Below are 14,773 nucleotides of genomic sequence, written 5' to 3'. Positions count from 1 at the left end.
TGTGTCTGTGGCTGTGTGTGTATGTGTGTGTGTGTGTGTGTGTTAAACACTAACATAATGCTGCGTCGCGCAACCTTAGTTTGTGTAAGTGTATATAATGAGACGCACTGGACAAGCAGGCCAGGGAAAACAACGCTGTACAATAACATACAAACGGCAGGGTAGAGTGTCCACAGGTACAGCTACTCCCCCTCCCCCCGCCATTGTTACACGCTCCAGCGTTACTTAACCCATTGACCAGTAATAATGTCCCATAACGCTAGTTCCACTTCATTAACAATGCTGGGCACAAGTGTCGACATAGGCTACACTCTAGGGCCATGTGTACCACCATACTGGGCGTCGACAGCATCCTAGTACTTGTGTCAACACAAGACACAGACTGCAATATGTATTGCTACTGAGGACACAAACAATTTAACTGCCAGGTAGTGATACAGTGGACAAACTTGGCCACCGGTACTAGGAAACACCTTGCTGTGGCCACCCGTACTAGGAAACACCTTGCTGTGGCCACCCGGACAACTCACCGGTTTCCTCGGCACCGTGTGACGCGGAGCTGCTCAGGGGCGACGACAAATCCTTGAACAGCTCACCTGCAAGAAACAACACACCATGAGTCACCAGCCCAGTCTTTACTCACACGTACAATATCATGACACTCACCTTATTCTTAAGTTAAACACCATAACCGTCCTGCGAGCAAACTGCGATTTTTTTCATTATTACTGAGATGAAAATGTGAAATTTTCACTAACAGCTCACACAATACACAGACGGATATAAGAAGAGAAAGCTGCACTAGGAACAGGCGTTAGATACATTATGACCAGTGAACTGTACTTAAGGAACTTCTGGAGACCCGTGTACTGGCACACAACATATCAATCCATGCAGGCGTAATGTTACCTGTCTGTCAAGTACACTGCAGTTACACCTGGTTACACCTGCTCACACATAGCCGCATCTGATGAATTTGTTTTACCAACAGTTTCAGACACTTCCATATACTCCAACATGTAACTATCGCCGTGACACTGATCAACTGAAATTGAAAATATTACAATCAATCAAGGAAGTTGACTGTCTATGAATCATTCATCATATAACTATTGATTTTCCAAAATAAATAGTGAAAATCTCATCATTTTCATTTCGCGGCTGCATTCCCAGTTAGAGAATATTGAGGAGACAATTCATCAATCAACAGTTAGTCCATAACGTGGCGTAACACATGCTGAAGGTCAGAGTAATTACACGGTGAGAGCTGCAGAACTCACGTGTGTGTGTACCTCACCATCAACACCCTGAAGGACCCAGTATACTCCTTGGTAGCAGAGAATGCAAGTCTTACAAAACACTCCTTGTTTACACTTCGTCCCCTGCAGCTAACGCTCCACCCACAGCTTAGGGTAAAAATTATTTTTTTTTTTATCAGATCAGTGTTGCCAGATGATAAAGTAAAGATGAGTTTACGGGAGGGAAATCAATAATGGCGAAAACGTCCTTGTGACAAGTTATTATGTGAGCAAGTTCCGGCGGTATTCCTGCTCACAAGTTTCCGTCGAAAATTAGTGAAGCTTAATACTTAGCAAGTGTAAGTTATTGAGGTCCCTTTCTCTTTATATAAAGATAATTCAAATAGAACTTTTCCTCGCGCAAATATACAATAAATTAATCAGAATACCAAACCCGTCTAAGTAACTTTTTATAATAAACACGACAGCATATAACAGCGTGGAACTGTTCTCAAGTACCCCCCTCAGGCCCAACCTACCATTATCAACTAACAATACAAAGGGAATGGCTGTACGTAACGCTCCAACCATCCTTCGCTTCCCTCTACCACCACAATTATCAACTGTCCACCATACTCTCTCTCTCTCTCTCTCTCTCTCAAGGTAACGTCACCAATCACCTTAAAATCCTCACGTTGTCTGGAGGTACCACGTTACATGACTTTGTCCATTTAGCTACAACCACAACAACTAGCTATGGTTCTGGTTACCATTACCAGGATACTGCGCTCAGTGTACAGTCTTGTTCCATACTGCCGCCACCTGTCCTCTCACCTTCAGCCACCATCACTGAGCAGTACACGAGCAAGATACGATGTGACGCTCTATATTAAACGTTATATAGAGGGCTGACACGAGGGTTACCTGTCGTCTCTCACCACCCAGTGTGTCCCCGACTGTCTGGTGCGAACAATGACATCATTAAACAGTCCATCAGTGATACACAGTGTTCAAGGAGTAAACTACACAGCCGTACAGTACTTGGCACACCCCCTGTCCTCTTTACAGATCTGTCATTAATTCACATGTCAAAACACACCCTAATCCCCCCCCCCCACTCCGTCAGATCATGGAATGCCTTAAATTCTCTACTGAACGATCATCGATGCAACGAACTCAGGGAAATTTGGGCTATACTTTTACCCTATCTATCCCTAACACCGAGGACGTTGCCAAAACTTTTGAAAATGATTTCGGGGCACATAATTTAGACGATACAAAAATGCAAAATAATGACAACATCACTGCTGAATGGTGGTTATAGATCTCCCCGCCAACGGGAGATAAATATATATGTCTGAGAGTATTAAAGGTGCCTTAACGTTGGCTATTGGCAGCCGCGTCCTCGGGAGGCCATACATCTTCCCCCCTTCCTGCCTTCACCACCAGTTATTGCCACCACAACAGAATATAGAAAATTTATAATGATGATGGTCCTGCTTATGGTAAACCTGGCAGAGGTGGTGGTGCTACTGACGGTGGTGGTGAAGGCATTAATTGTGGTGTCCCTGGCGGTGGTGCAAATAACACCGTGCAAATAATGTTGATGGTAAGAGACGTCAGAGGTGCAGTAACACAGTAATGCAAATGGTGATATTATGAAAACAGTGATGGAGGTGTTTGTATCCTACAGGGTACAAACAGCAGGAGTGTGTGTGTGTGTGTGTGTGTGTGTGTGTGTGTGTGTAGTGCGAGGGACTCAACATTGGAAATACCGTACTGTACTGCGTGAGTAAGAAACATAAAAGTTCGGCAATTCTTTCCACTCCTTCTTTCCCCGACTCACCTCAACTACCTCAAACTTATACCAACAGAGGACCAAAATAACATGACACTAAACTTAACCCAATTCAAGCTACAAATGACCGCCTTCACCAACTACCTACCCGACTGTAGTCTTCATTCAACCACCACCGGAGTGGGAAGGGAAGAAAGGAGGGTAGAGGAGGGGGGACCCTAATCTTGGCACCTTACACTTCTCAGCATTTTAGTGGAAGAGATTTCGGCAATATCGGGCCAGGTGGTCTCCAGGTGAAGAGGTGAGCGTAATAAAGTCACACCGAGCCTCAACAAACACTCGCAGCTCGCACATTACCGCGCTCCGCTGCATCATAACAATTCAACCCATTTTTTCTTCCACATTCTTTTTTTTTCTCTTTTTTTTAATCTTCTGTAGCAGCTTATTGTAGCGAACTTCCAATTAATATTCTGTAGTTTCTGCTTTGTTGAAATATACAAGTTAACCATTAAAATATAATCTGCCTCATTGTAAAAATTCTTAACTTGGAAATATATTATAGACAGAATACAAATTATTTATTTTACTTGAACAACTCATAAGGTTTTTTGTCTAAGTAGAATTCTATCTATAATAATTTTGAAGTTATTAAGTTTAAAATAGATAGAAAGACAGATATATAATAACACCTATACTGACACATTTCAATTTATTCTAAAATTCAACATCACACAGACGAGAGAACAAGAGGCGTGACTTACCCAGCCGATGACTACCTGCATCACTTCCCTCACCACTTCATCTCTTTTCTCATTAACAACTGTAATTGATGTGTAATTATATCGTCGTTAGTTCGCTGAAATGAACTTGAGGGAGGAGACAGGAGACAGGTAATGGATTTCTATACTGACTAAATACAAGAGAATTTCAGGCAGTCTATTTTAAATGGAAATCCAATGACAGGCAATTTGTCCTGCGCACGACAGCCAGTCCTTCTCACCTTTAATAACCGCAAGTTATTTATATCTTCACTGCCGATAATCATTAATAATTAGTGAACGTGTCTACCACCGTTAACAAGCTGTAGAGGCCGTCGTCCTGTACCTGTGTCTTGTAACACCTACCTCTCTCTCTCTCTCTCTCTCTCTCTCTCTCTCTTCTCTCTCTCTCTCTATCCTGTCCCTGTGTCTTGTAATCTCTCTCCCGATACTTACCTGGCCACAACATGACGACTATACACCAGTAAACATAAGAGTACCCGCTATACGCTCTCAACTGGTCAACACTCACCGCAACAGGCAAGAACTAACAGATAAACACAACGTGGAAACTACTTAGGTAACCAATGTAATCCGGTTTGTCTAGGCCTACAGGAGTCTAAATGTAATCCGGTTTGTCTAGGCCTACAGGAGTCTAGGGTTTCATTAATCCAGTTCAGCGAGGTTGTAAATTGACGTCGGACCGAGTTAATGGTGATTGTTATTATTCCACTACGTCAAAATTGCAAACTTACTCTGTGGTTTCTTAGCTTGACTGTCGCGCGTCAGTAGCTATCCTAACCTTCGCTCGCTCTTAGGTCCCAACATACTGTAATCACCTCGTACAGAGTGTGATTTACGCCAGCAACAGTTTACGTGTTTTCTAGGGTGCAAATGACTGACTCACTGACTGACTCACTCACTCAATGACGGATAATATTTCATTCCTGTGATGGAGTAACTCGCTCGTTCAGTCTTGGAATATGGCTGAACTGTAGCGGATGTAAGAAGTTGTAGCTGGGGATCGTCTGTTTCGTGTTTAACTTTCCTTTTGTGTCAGTGGTTGGTGGATAATTATCAGCGGCAGTGGCCAGGCTGACAGAGACGCTGCTGGTGGAATTATGAGAGGGATAATTTAAGTCACGTCACTCATGGTTACTTTGAAATACGTCAGGTAGATGGCGCCCCTGTGTGTGTGTGTGTATGTGTGTGTGTGTGTGTGTGTGTGTGTGTGTGTGTGTGTGTGTGTGTGTGTGTGTGTGTGTGTGTACTGATAAAGTTATACAAGGCAAAGTCTTGCTTACGTTACAAACTGTGTTGCGTAATTCTCGAGGTGATTCACTTAAAACTTAGCTTGGTGCTGTATTCTAGTTGATGCCAAAACAATTTTAAAGTCTGAAATTACTTTACCTCCAATAAGTTGAATTATACTGTATATGAAATGACTACATTGCTTTACAGAGTGAGAGAGAGAGAGAGAGAGAGAGTTATGCGAGGCGTGAGTGATAGCCGCAGTCTGTGATGGCACACTACAGACTCATCTATTTTCAAGTGTTTTATTTACTCAGTATCAAATAATCATTGAGGTGTGAGGTATCTCCCTCCACCCGATCCTTCTGCCTCACATAATACACACCACAAAACTGATGATTAACTATCTCCAGTGTTAAACTTGTGTGCTATTAGTGCAATACATTCCTGGTGTAATTTCACGGTGATTCTATAATTTCACAGACAATAATTACACACAGTATAAGACTTAAAATTATCATAGTAACGGTGGGAGAGATGATAAAGGATATACAGCAGCTGAGGAATAAGAAGCGGGTAATATAAGAAGGTGGTGTTCACTGGCCGAGAGAGAGAGAGAGAGAGAGAGAGAGTATACGACATAGTGAGCTATAGAGAAATGTAGTTGAGTTATAATGAAAACATAACTCATGGAAAAAATAAAATATATATACTGATAAGAGATGGGGGGAGCTGAGTTGTTTATACTAGATATTGGGCTCTAACCTCTTCACTTTGGCCGACGATGGTAGTAGTATGGTAGGCCGGGCGAGGAGCCACAACGCCACCACGTTATGGGAACCCCGATGGGCTATGGAAAGTCATGTAGAAAATGGGAGTTTTATGGGGGAGGATAATGGGAGAGTCAGACAGGAAAGTGATGAGTTTTAATAATGGACCACAAGAGAAGGTTACTATAGAAGGTGATGATGGGAGCCTGGGAAGGAGGATATGGGTGTTAAAGATGGGTTAGAGGATGATGGGGGCGGTGGGGGGAGGCTCAGAGGAGGAGAAAGTTTAACGGGTGTTGAGGAAGAGCAAGGAGCACCAGGTTGAAGGTGTTGACACGATCTTGGAGGAGTGGATAAGGTGGAGAAGGAGGGGATGATGGTAGATGGTGGTGGTCTGAGAGAGAGAGGGGGGGGGTGGGGTGTGTTGATGGTCCAGGTGAGGGAGGGTTCAGAGAGGTAACGAGGTTAGAGTAAGCAGGTAGTTAAGTGTCATGATGGCTGGTGATGGAACTTAAGCGAAGGAATAAGAAAACATGTGGATGATAAAGGAAGAAAAAAGGAGTAACAAAAATAAAAACAATAAAGTATTAAAAATTCCGAAAAGCAAAAAAAAAAAAAAAAGATTTTCTCGACAAATATATCGCTCAAGTTAAGACAGTGTTCAGGTCATTACTTTATGAGCGATCCTATGTGGGATTCCCAGGCCAAGGTGATCAGTAAGTTATGATAAGTGTGAAGAGCGAAGTTGGAGTATATGCCTGAGTGAAATGCCTTCCACTTCTCGGGGATGGAGGAGTCGTGTCGGCGTCCTTCAAGATGGTCCTGAGACGCTGATGGTATTTAAGAGAGACCAACTACTCAGCAGAGACCACCACCAGCCTGCACCACCAGCCAGCACCAGCACCACCACCACCACCACCACCAGCACCACCAGCCAGCACAGTAGTCACCGTCATAAAGTAAGTACGAAGACCAGCACTTGGATAAAAAGATGACCATGTCTGCACTAAAAAAAAATCCCCAATGTGGAAAAGATACATCACTTAGGTCAAAAAGGGCGGGATTTGTCTGACTAAACGTAGTAAAAAAAAATCACGTGTATGGCCTCCAAGCGCCGCGGGAGAAGCTTGGTCCACCGATCTCATCGTCTAAAAGGGTTTGTTCCCGCCATACGTAAGCCTGGTCCCTTAGCTATAGAGGTCTTCTTTCAGCTACATGTTAACTTTGTCCCCTATCCTTACGTAACTCTGGTCGAGTCTCCTAGTCTCCTGGCCTTACGTAAGTGACGTGAGAGGGGGGAGAGGGACGATCACCCTCGACGCGTCTACTCGTCACCAAGTGTCTGAAACACTCAAAACAACAAACTTTTCCAAAGTAATTTCTTGTCTCTAAAGATAAAATTCTTTTAACATACAATCTGTTCTATTCTTACGTAGTGCCACATCTACACGACTGTCAGCATGACAGGAACTTGACTCACGCGACAGAGAGAAATGTGAGAGCTACTCGTGTACTGTGGCTCACTCTCCCTCCCCCAGTACACGACCCCCTCAATGACTCCTCTCGTAGATTGCTTCTTCTCGGGACGTTGTTTTGACAAGTACTTTAACCTGATTATGCAAATGAACACAGGCTGTTTTACGAAACTACTTCAAAGAGTAGAAAAGACGGGCAGGTAAGGCCCAGAAAGCCTTTGAAACTAGTTATAGACAGCCAGGCAGCGTCGTTCTGAGAGAGATGAACGCCGACCAACTCAGACTAATGAATGGTGGATCTGATCTGCCAACATTCGAAAAGGGAATTACACCGGCCTCCTACAAGCTCTTTAACATTCCTTGCTAACTACCCTCTACCCTGGGTCTTGTTCCCCCACCAAAAAAATCCCACTTTGGATAATTAGCCCTCATTACAGGCTATCTTATATAACCCACTATCTTTACTTATATAACCCACTACCTTTACTTAAATAACCCACTATCTTTACTTATATAACCCAATATATTTACTAATATAACCCACTATATTTACTTAAATAACCCAAATTATTTCGCGCGAAATGTGTAGATACTAAATAGGAATAATCATCTGATTTAGCCGTAAAATGTAACTAAGGAACTTGCCAAATAGAGGTTTTTTTTTAATTTAACTTAATGCATATTACATCACACACGGTGACATTTACTTTATTTAATTAATTTTAAAACGTCGTTTACTATGAAAACATAACCATATATATATATATATATATATATATATATATATATATATATATATATATATATATATATATATATATATATATATATATATATATATATATTCTCTCTTTGTAAGTGAGTCAACAGACTAGACGGAAGACAGAGCTCCACGACAGACCGCTGCTGCTCTAGCTTGATGATCCACTTCCCTTACCTCCCCCTCCGCCCCACCTGGCCACGGCCCCACTGTGATAAGCCTCGTTACCCAACAACACGGACTCCAACACACCATAGGGCGCCACTCACTCATAACTAACACTACATTTCCACTGCAGGCGACATTTTCCTCCCTAACCACCTCATTCAGATAAGAGTTTAGTCAAGGATACGTCGTGGGGGGGAACAAAATGTTATTTACTTTCACCAACAAGGATGAAAATCACACGGCTCATTTCTGTCGGTCTTGACCTTTTGACCTGTAATCAACATGGCGACTAGTGTGCTTACACGATGTCCCCCAAGGAACTTTAATACACAGAGGCGGCATAACGTCATACTCCGCGCAGGACTCATGGAGACAGTGAGCGGGGTTAGCGGCCATATTGTTTGACGCAAAACAAAACATTTCATAGACTATCTTTTACTTAATTCGTAGCTGTATTCTGTAAAACAAACAATGTAATATTACTGTGGATACATCACAATATATAATACAGTCTTAACCATCACCGCCATCACGATATCTTTGCGGAAACTCTAAAAGCAGGAAGACAGTGACTATACTAAACTGGCACTTTCGCTTGATAGAACTTAATTACAACTTCAACACTTACCGATGGAATGTTATACTCTCTCTCCTGTCTCTCTGGGTACATCTACAGTATATGCTCAGCAGGATGACATAATGGAGCACAATTCGGGAGCAGCAGTACAGAGTGCATGGACATGTTTTGAGTCGACAAAAATGGCGGCGTCGACCGGGCGGTAGCTTCAGGGAGAGACGCCATGCCACCACCAGTAAATGTGAAAGACTAAGATTCCACACCCGCCCAATAGCCTGCCTCAGGTATGGTCTACATGTGCTCTAAGGTGTGCTAGGTTACATCCACTGTAATGTCCCATTATCTCTCCGATAAAATTGAAAAAAAAAATAAAGCGAGGAAAAAGCCACTGCAGTCACAGTCCCCGGAGACAACTCACCTGATTCTGAGGTAGAGGAAGAGGAGGAGGAGGAAGATGCGGATGAGGAGGAGAAGGAGGAACTCTCAGAGACTGAGCGTCGCTTGCCCATTTTCTCCACGTCGAAGTGTGGCAGGAGCTCCGGCCCCAGGGACTCGAGCCGCCGCCGCAGGTACCTCTGTTCCCGGGCCAAGTGATCCTTGTGAGCCGTCTGCTTCCTCTCCTTGTCCTCCAAGTTCTGTAACCACACAAAGACCACACTTGAGGTACAAGTTATCATTATAGTGAGTTCTTTATTAGTACACTGGCACCAAGTGACTCACCATCACCAATGGCAGCTGTTTGTGACGATTTCTTGGATTAAAATGCCTAGAATTATTACAATAAGACACTAATAATACCAATAATAGTGATGACAACAGCCACAATAATAATAATAATAATAATAATAATAATAATAATATTAATAACAATAACAATAATAATAATAATAATAATAATAATAATAATAATAATAATAATAATAATAATAATAATAATAATAATAATAATAATAATAATAATAATAATAATAATAATAATAATAATAATAGAATTTATCAGATAAAAAAAAATTCAGTACAGCGAGCGGTCATAACCCAATGTTTGTTACAATATGTGGTACTGATACACCTCCACACCATGTACTACCTGAGTGGGACGTTACACAACACTTGATGGAGGAGTGTACTCGAGATCGACTAAAAATAAATAAAATAAAAATATAATAAAAACAAACACACGTACAGTTGCATCCACAATACTTACAACACTTGGCAACATCTGGGGCACCTAACATGTGGAGTGATGCAAGTGGGTGGTAACATCTGCCCTCCCTTACAGACTACACCAGACTAGTAACAATATGCTACATCATAAGAATACACAGAAACGAGTAAATTAACACAATAAATATCTAATCCCTCTTACCTCCATGACCCTAAAACAGAAGACAGATACTGATCGGTGTCCAAGGAATTCTGTCCACAACCGTACACATATCCCGTTCAGCATGGCAGGCTTAAGACAATAACCCCACTGTCCGTTTTAGGTTTTAGGGGTTAAGAACCTAATGTTTGTTCATTAGGAAAATAAACACTTGTACGGAGATGAAAAACTAAAAAATAAATATAAAAAGAAGATTCTGGGAGTCTTCAGGCGAACTGACTCCCAAGAGGATGAAGAGGAGTCTTAAAATCAACAAAGAAATTACGAAATGGAATCTGAAATGAGATCTGGCCTCCCAGCACGGGTTAGGGTTTTGGGCTATTCCCCGCCGGACCTCCACCTTCTTTGTCTCTTTTTAACATTTTATATTTCACTTTTTTTTTCATTTACTTTCATATTTCGTTTATTCTTTTTTAATAAGTTTTTACGTTTCTCCTCGGGTAATCTCACACGACCTGCACAGTATGACTAAAACCAATCCAAGATCGAGATTTTTCAACAATATCGTAAAAAAATAATATCAAATTTACACTAAGACTCGACCTTAACTAGGTAATAAACACCTCATAAAGATAGATAAGGTAAAGAATCATTTCTAAAAGATTATATGTCAATTTTGTCTCCTAACAGGTGATTAGTGAACTAGTTACTGTCGTCTCAGTCTAATGCTACTTTGCTAGACAATTTTTGTGTAATAGATCCAGTCAATCAGTTAGAAGCATATTCACATCTTGACTTACGATAAATAATCATCATATGAACTTCTGTGAATCTCGACCCAGCTGCCCATTCATTCACCACCAGACAAAAACAAAACAAAGAAAGTTCTATTGTTTCCCTCTGCCTCACACACAGTACTTCGGTCCTTCCCTGGCGTAGACATAAACTATTCTCTAAGTAATATTACCGTATGACTGACGACACAACATTTAACTGTCTATAGATCCCAAACTCGCCAGCAGCCAACTAAATGTCTCTTCTTTCTTCCATATACAATACATATTTAATTCTCTACGTTTCCAGACTACATTATTACCTTTACTCATAATAAAACAAAAAAAAATTCACCTATATTTTCCTTAGGCATTTTCATCGTCTCTCCCTTTTACCGATATTTAATTATTGTATGTATAGAAATGCCTGATGCAGTGTCCTCTCATGTTCTTAACGTGTGTTAACAAATGTGGCCATCAACCTTCCTTCCGCCCCTAAACATCGACTCATCACTTATCCACTTGAAGCACCTCGCCCTAGCTCATGTTTTCTGTGGCATACATATCTTTTCCTCAAGCACACTCCACAAAGTTCATCCATCTATATATATTTACGTAAAGTTTGCGCTCCTCTGTGTGTGTGTGTGTGTGTGTGTTATATAAAGTACTGTCGACCTGTGGTGTAATGGTTAGCAAGCGAGGGGAACCGGGGTCGATCCCCGTGCAGGGTGAAACTATGGGCAAGTTTCTTTACGCCATTTGCCTCTGTCTACCCACCTCTAATTGGAAACCTGGATTTTAATCGATTTGTGAATCGTATTCCGGGGTAATGGTTAGCCAGTGCAGTTGGCGAGTTGTCCGGTCTTCTTGGATTATTCCTTGGCACTGGGTCATGCAGCTCGTTAACTTAGGGTGTGGTTGTTGCGTTGGCAACAGCTTCTACACCTTAAAACAAATTCACGCCTAGGTGGCCCTTGGGCCGGCCATCCTCGTTACAGGAGTGGCAACCATTATATATAAAGTACTACACATCCTCGTTACACGAGTAGCAACCATTATATATAAAAGTACTACATAAAGAACCAAGTAAAAGTTACTCCCTTTGTTGATATCAGAAGACAAAACACAACGACCCTGGAGCCACATGATGTAAACAAAGTGAGCTGCAGCACCAACACTCACACAACAACATGTGCTGCCGTTTGTTCTAGGGACTTGTCGAACAATAAAAAAGGTATAATTTCTTGCCCTTGAAGCCATTGTGTACTTTGCGCAGTAATGTTTGATGAAGAAATATTGACTCTGACGCTTAATTATAAAAGTACTGCCTGCGTCACCTCCCTGTAAGGCTATACAAAAAGTGTGGTAAAAGAACGTGACTTAAGATGCTTTTTCTTCTCTCCGTCTCGTTAATCTGTGAGCATCAACAAACACGCGAAGACAACAGAGGCGGGCAGCTGGGGTATCGTGCCTGGGGTCCTGAGTAAAGCCCCCTAGGACAAAAGCTTCCTGGACAAAACCATCTCAGTTAAAGTGCAAGATAGGATGAGTTAGGTTAGGTTAGGTTCATAAACTGTAAACTTTAAATAATAAAGAATAAAAATAATATAAAAAAATCTAATAATTATTTGTGCTCGGGGCATTTTTTTTCTAGGGGCTTTTGTCCTACACTCAACGTACCTCCCACCCTCATACACCTAAACCCACCTTCCTCCACTACTTCACTACACCTCCCTCCCTCTGTACTCCTGGGGTTGCCTTGATAGGTAGTGTTAAGGGACCTATACCAGGCAAGAGGAGGTGGAGGAGGTGTGGATACCAAAAAGGTCTAGTGAAGGGTAGATACGGTATACCTTCGATACCTAGGACTATGTATGGGATGACTCTCTCTCTCTCTCTCTCTCTCTCTCTCTCTCTCTCTCTCTCTCAAAGCAAGTGGTCAGGGACAAAATTAGACGTGACGCACTTTAAAGGTAATATGTCGCATCACAGGTCGTCTCCCACGACCCCCCCCCCCCTCCGTTACACCTGATGCCGCTCCCTTCCCTCCCCACCCCCACACACACTGCCTCGTCTCCCAGCCAACACACTCTCTGCCTCGTCTCCCAGCCAACACACTCTCTGCCTCCTCTCCCAGCCAACACACTCACCATGTTTCCCTACCTACACATACTCGGCCTTGCCTCACCATCCACACTGCACATAATGTCACGCTTTTCCACCTCTCCCCTATGCCCCTAATCCCTCACACCTGGCAACCCTCCCTCTCACACCTAGCACCCCTCCCTCAGATCCAATCCCACACACCTAACAACCTCCTCCTCCTCCTCCCACCCAATCTCTCACACAAACATTTTCTTCAAACAACTTTCCCTCACTCCCCACCATCCCATACTCTCCTTAACGACTGTGTTCCCCGTGGCGCTGTGGGAAGACTTACCCCCTTTCCCCCTCTCCATTCAGGGCACACTTGTTATTACCAATGATGCTCCGTGTGTACCTCCAACAGCTGACCCAGGATGCCAGTAATTACGTAAAGTCGTTTCGTTTAAGGTTAAGTAAACACGTGACGTTTTGGGTGAGTTACATTTCAATATTTCTTGTGATTCATTTGGTTTATTATTATTATTATTATTATCATTATTATTATTATTATTATTATTATTATTATTAGATACACGAGCAAGGTTCCCTGTACCAGCCTGTTCAGTGTACACGGGTAGATGTATGTTTATGTACAGTATAGTTTGGGGAAAGCGCGCGGCTCTACGAGGTGGTAAAGAATCTAAGATAATTATGTATTAGTTTATTGTTATTGTTAGATGCACGACGGCACTCCCAACACCAGGACTCTTATGTGTGTTCCGAGTTCACCACTGAAAACACGGAGGAGGAGGAGGAGGAGTAGTAATAAAGGCGTATTGAACACCGATGGGAAGGAGGGGAGGTACAGGGCAGGAGGGGCAATCGGTGGGCGTCTCTCCAGCCTACATGCTAGACGTGGGCCAGGCCAGATTTATCCTATCATAACACATCTCCCTTTATGATAACGTGGCCCAGACATGCAAGTGTTGCTGCACCAGACTAGACCGAGGAAGGGGGGTGGCAGCAGGTATAAAACTGAAGGGGTTAGCAGGCGGTAAAAGTGAGGGGGTCAGCAGGGTATATAATGGAGGATCAGCAGGGTATGAGTGAGGGGGTCAGGAGGAGCGTAAAAGAAGGTGAGGCAGTGAGGGGTAGAGATAAAGGGAGGAGGTAGAGATAAAGGGAGGGAGGGTGAGAATAGGGGGAGGTAGAGATAAAGGGAGGAGGTAGAGATAAAGGGGGAGGGAGAGAGGTAGAGATAAAAGGGGGGAGAGCGAGGTAGAGATAAAAGGATGGAAGGAAAGAAATATTAAAAAAGGGAGGAGAAAAGATGTGGAGAGCTGATGTTAAAAGGGTTGGCAAGAAAAATATAGAGAGAGGGATGGGGGAGGTAAGGAGTGGGAGGAGCTGGAAATGGCAGCGGAGAAAGTGAGAGGCGGTAAAGTGAAGGTAGAAGAGGGAAAGGAGAAAAGAACTGAATACGGGTCGAGGAGGGGATGGGGGTAGGAGAGGGAGAGAAGAAGAGACTGCAGGAAGAGTAGGAAGGGGGGAGCAAATAGTAAGAGAGAGAGAGGACAAGAAATAATCTAAGTGACAGGGAACCTGATGTATACGAAGAAAACCATAATGGTGACTGCAGGGAAAATAGAATACGATGAAAAAGACGGATCTCAGCTAACGAGACAGGGAAAATGTTCGTTTTCTGTATATCTGGCAAATACAAGTTCCCGAACCTCTGACCTGCTCGATGCTGTTGGAAGGAAAAACGTGAGTGCTTATTCGTTCTTGACATTGTT

General features: G+C 42.7%; 1 protein-coding gene across 1 annotated transcript in view; it reads right to left on the bottom strand.

The window, feature by feature from the left end:
• The window catches only part of LOC121858337 (max-interacting protein 1-like), a 57,035-nt gene that overhangs the window by 18,724 nt on the left and 23,538 nt on the right, over nucleotides 1-14,773 (bottom strand). Inside the window, exon 2 of the mRNA XM_042354733.1 lies at nucleotides 9,214-9,430. Coding sequence (XP_042210667.1) covers nucleotides 9,214-9,430 — 217 coding nt within the window. The remainder of the gene's footprint in view (nucleotides 1-9,213; nucleotides 9,431-14,773) is intronic.

This window comes from Homarus americanus, unplaced genomic scaffold (genome assembly GCF_018991925.1).
Source record: "Homarus americanus isolate GMGI-L3 unplaced genomic scaffold, GMGI_Hamer_2.0 scaffold57980, whole genome shotgun sequence".
Taxonomy (NCBI): Eukaryota; Metazoa; Arthropoda; class Malacostraca; order Decapoda; family Nephropidae; genus Homarus; species Homarus americanus.
The sequence above is the reverse complement of the archived record's forward strand: the minus strand, read 5'-3'. Positions and strand labels throughout refer to the sequence as shown.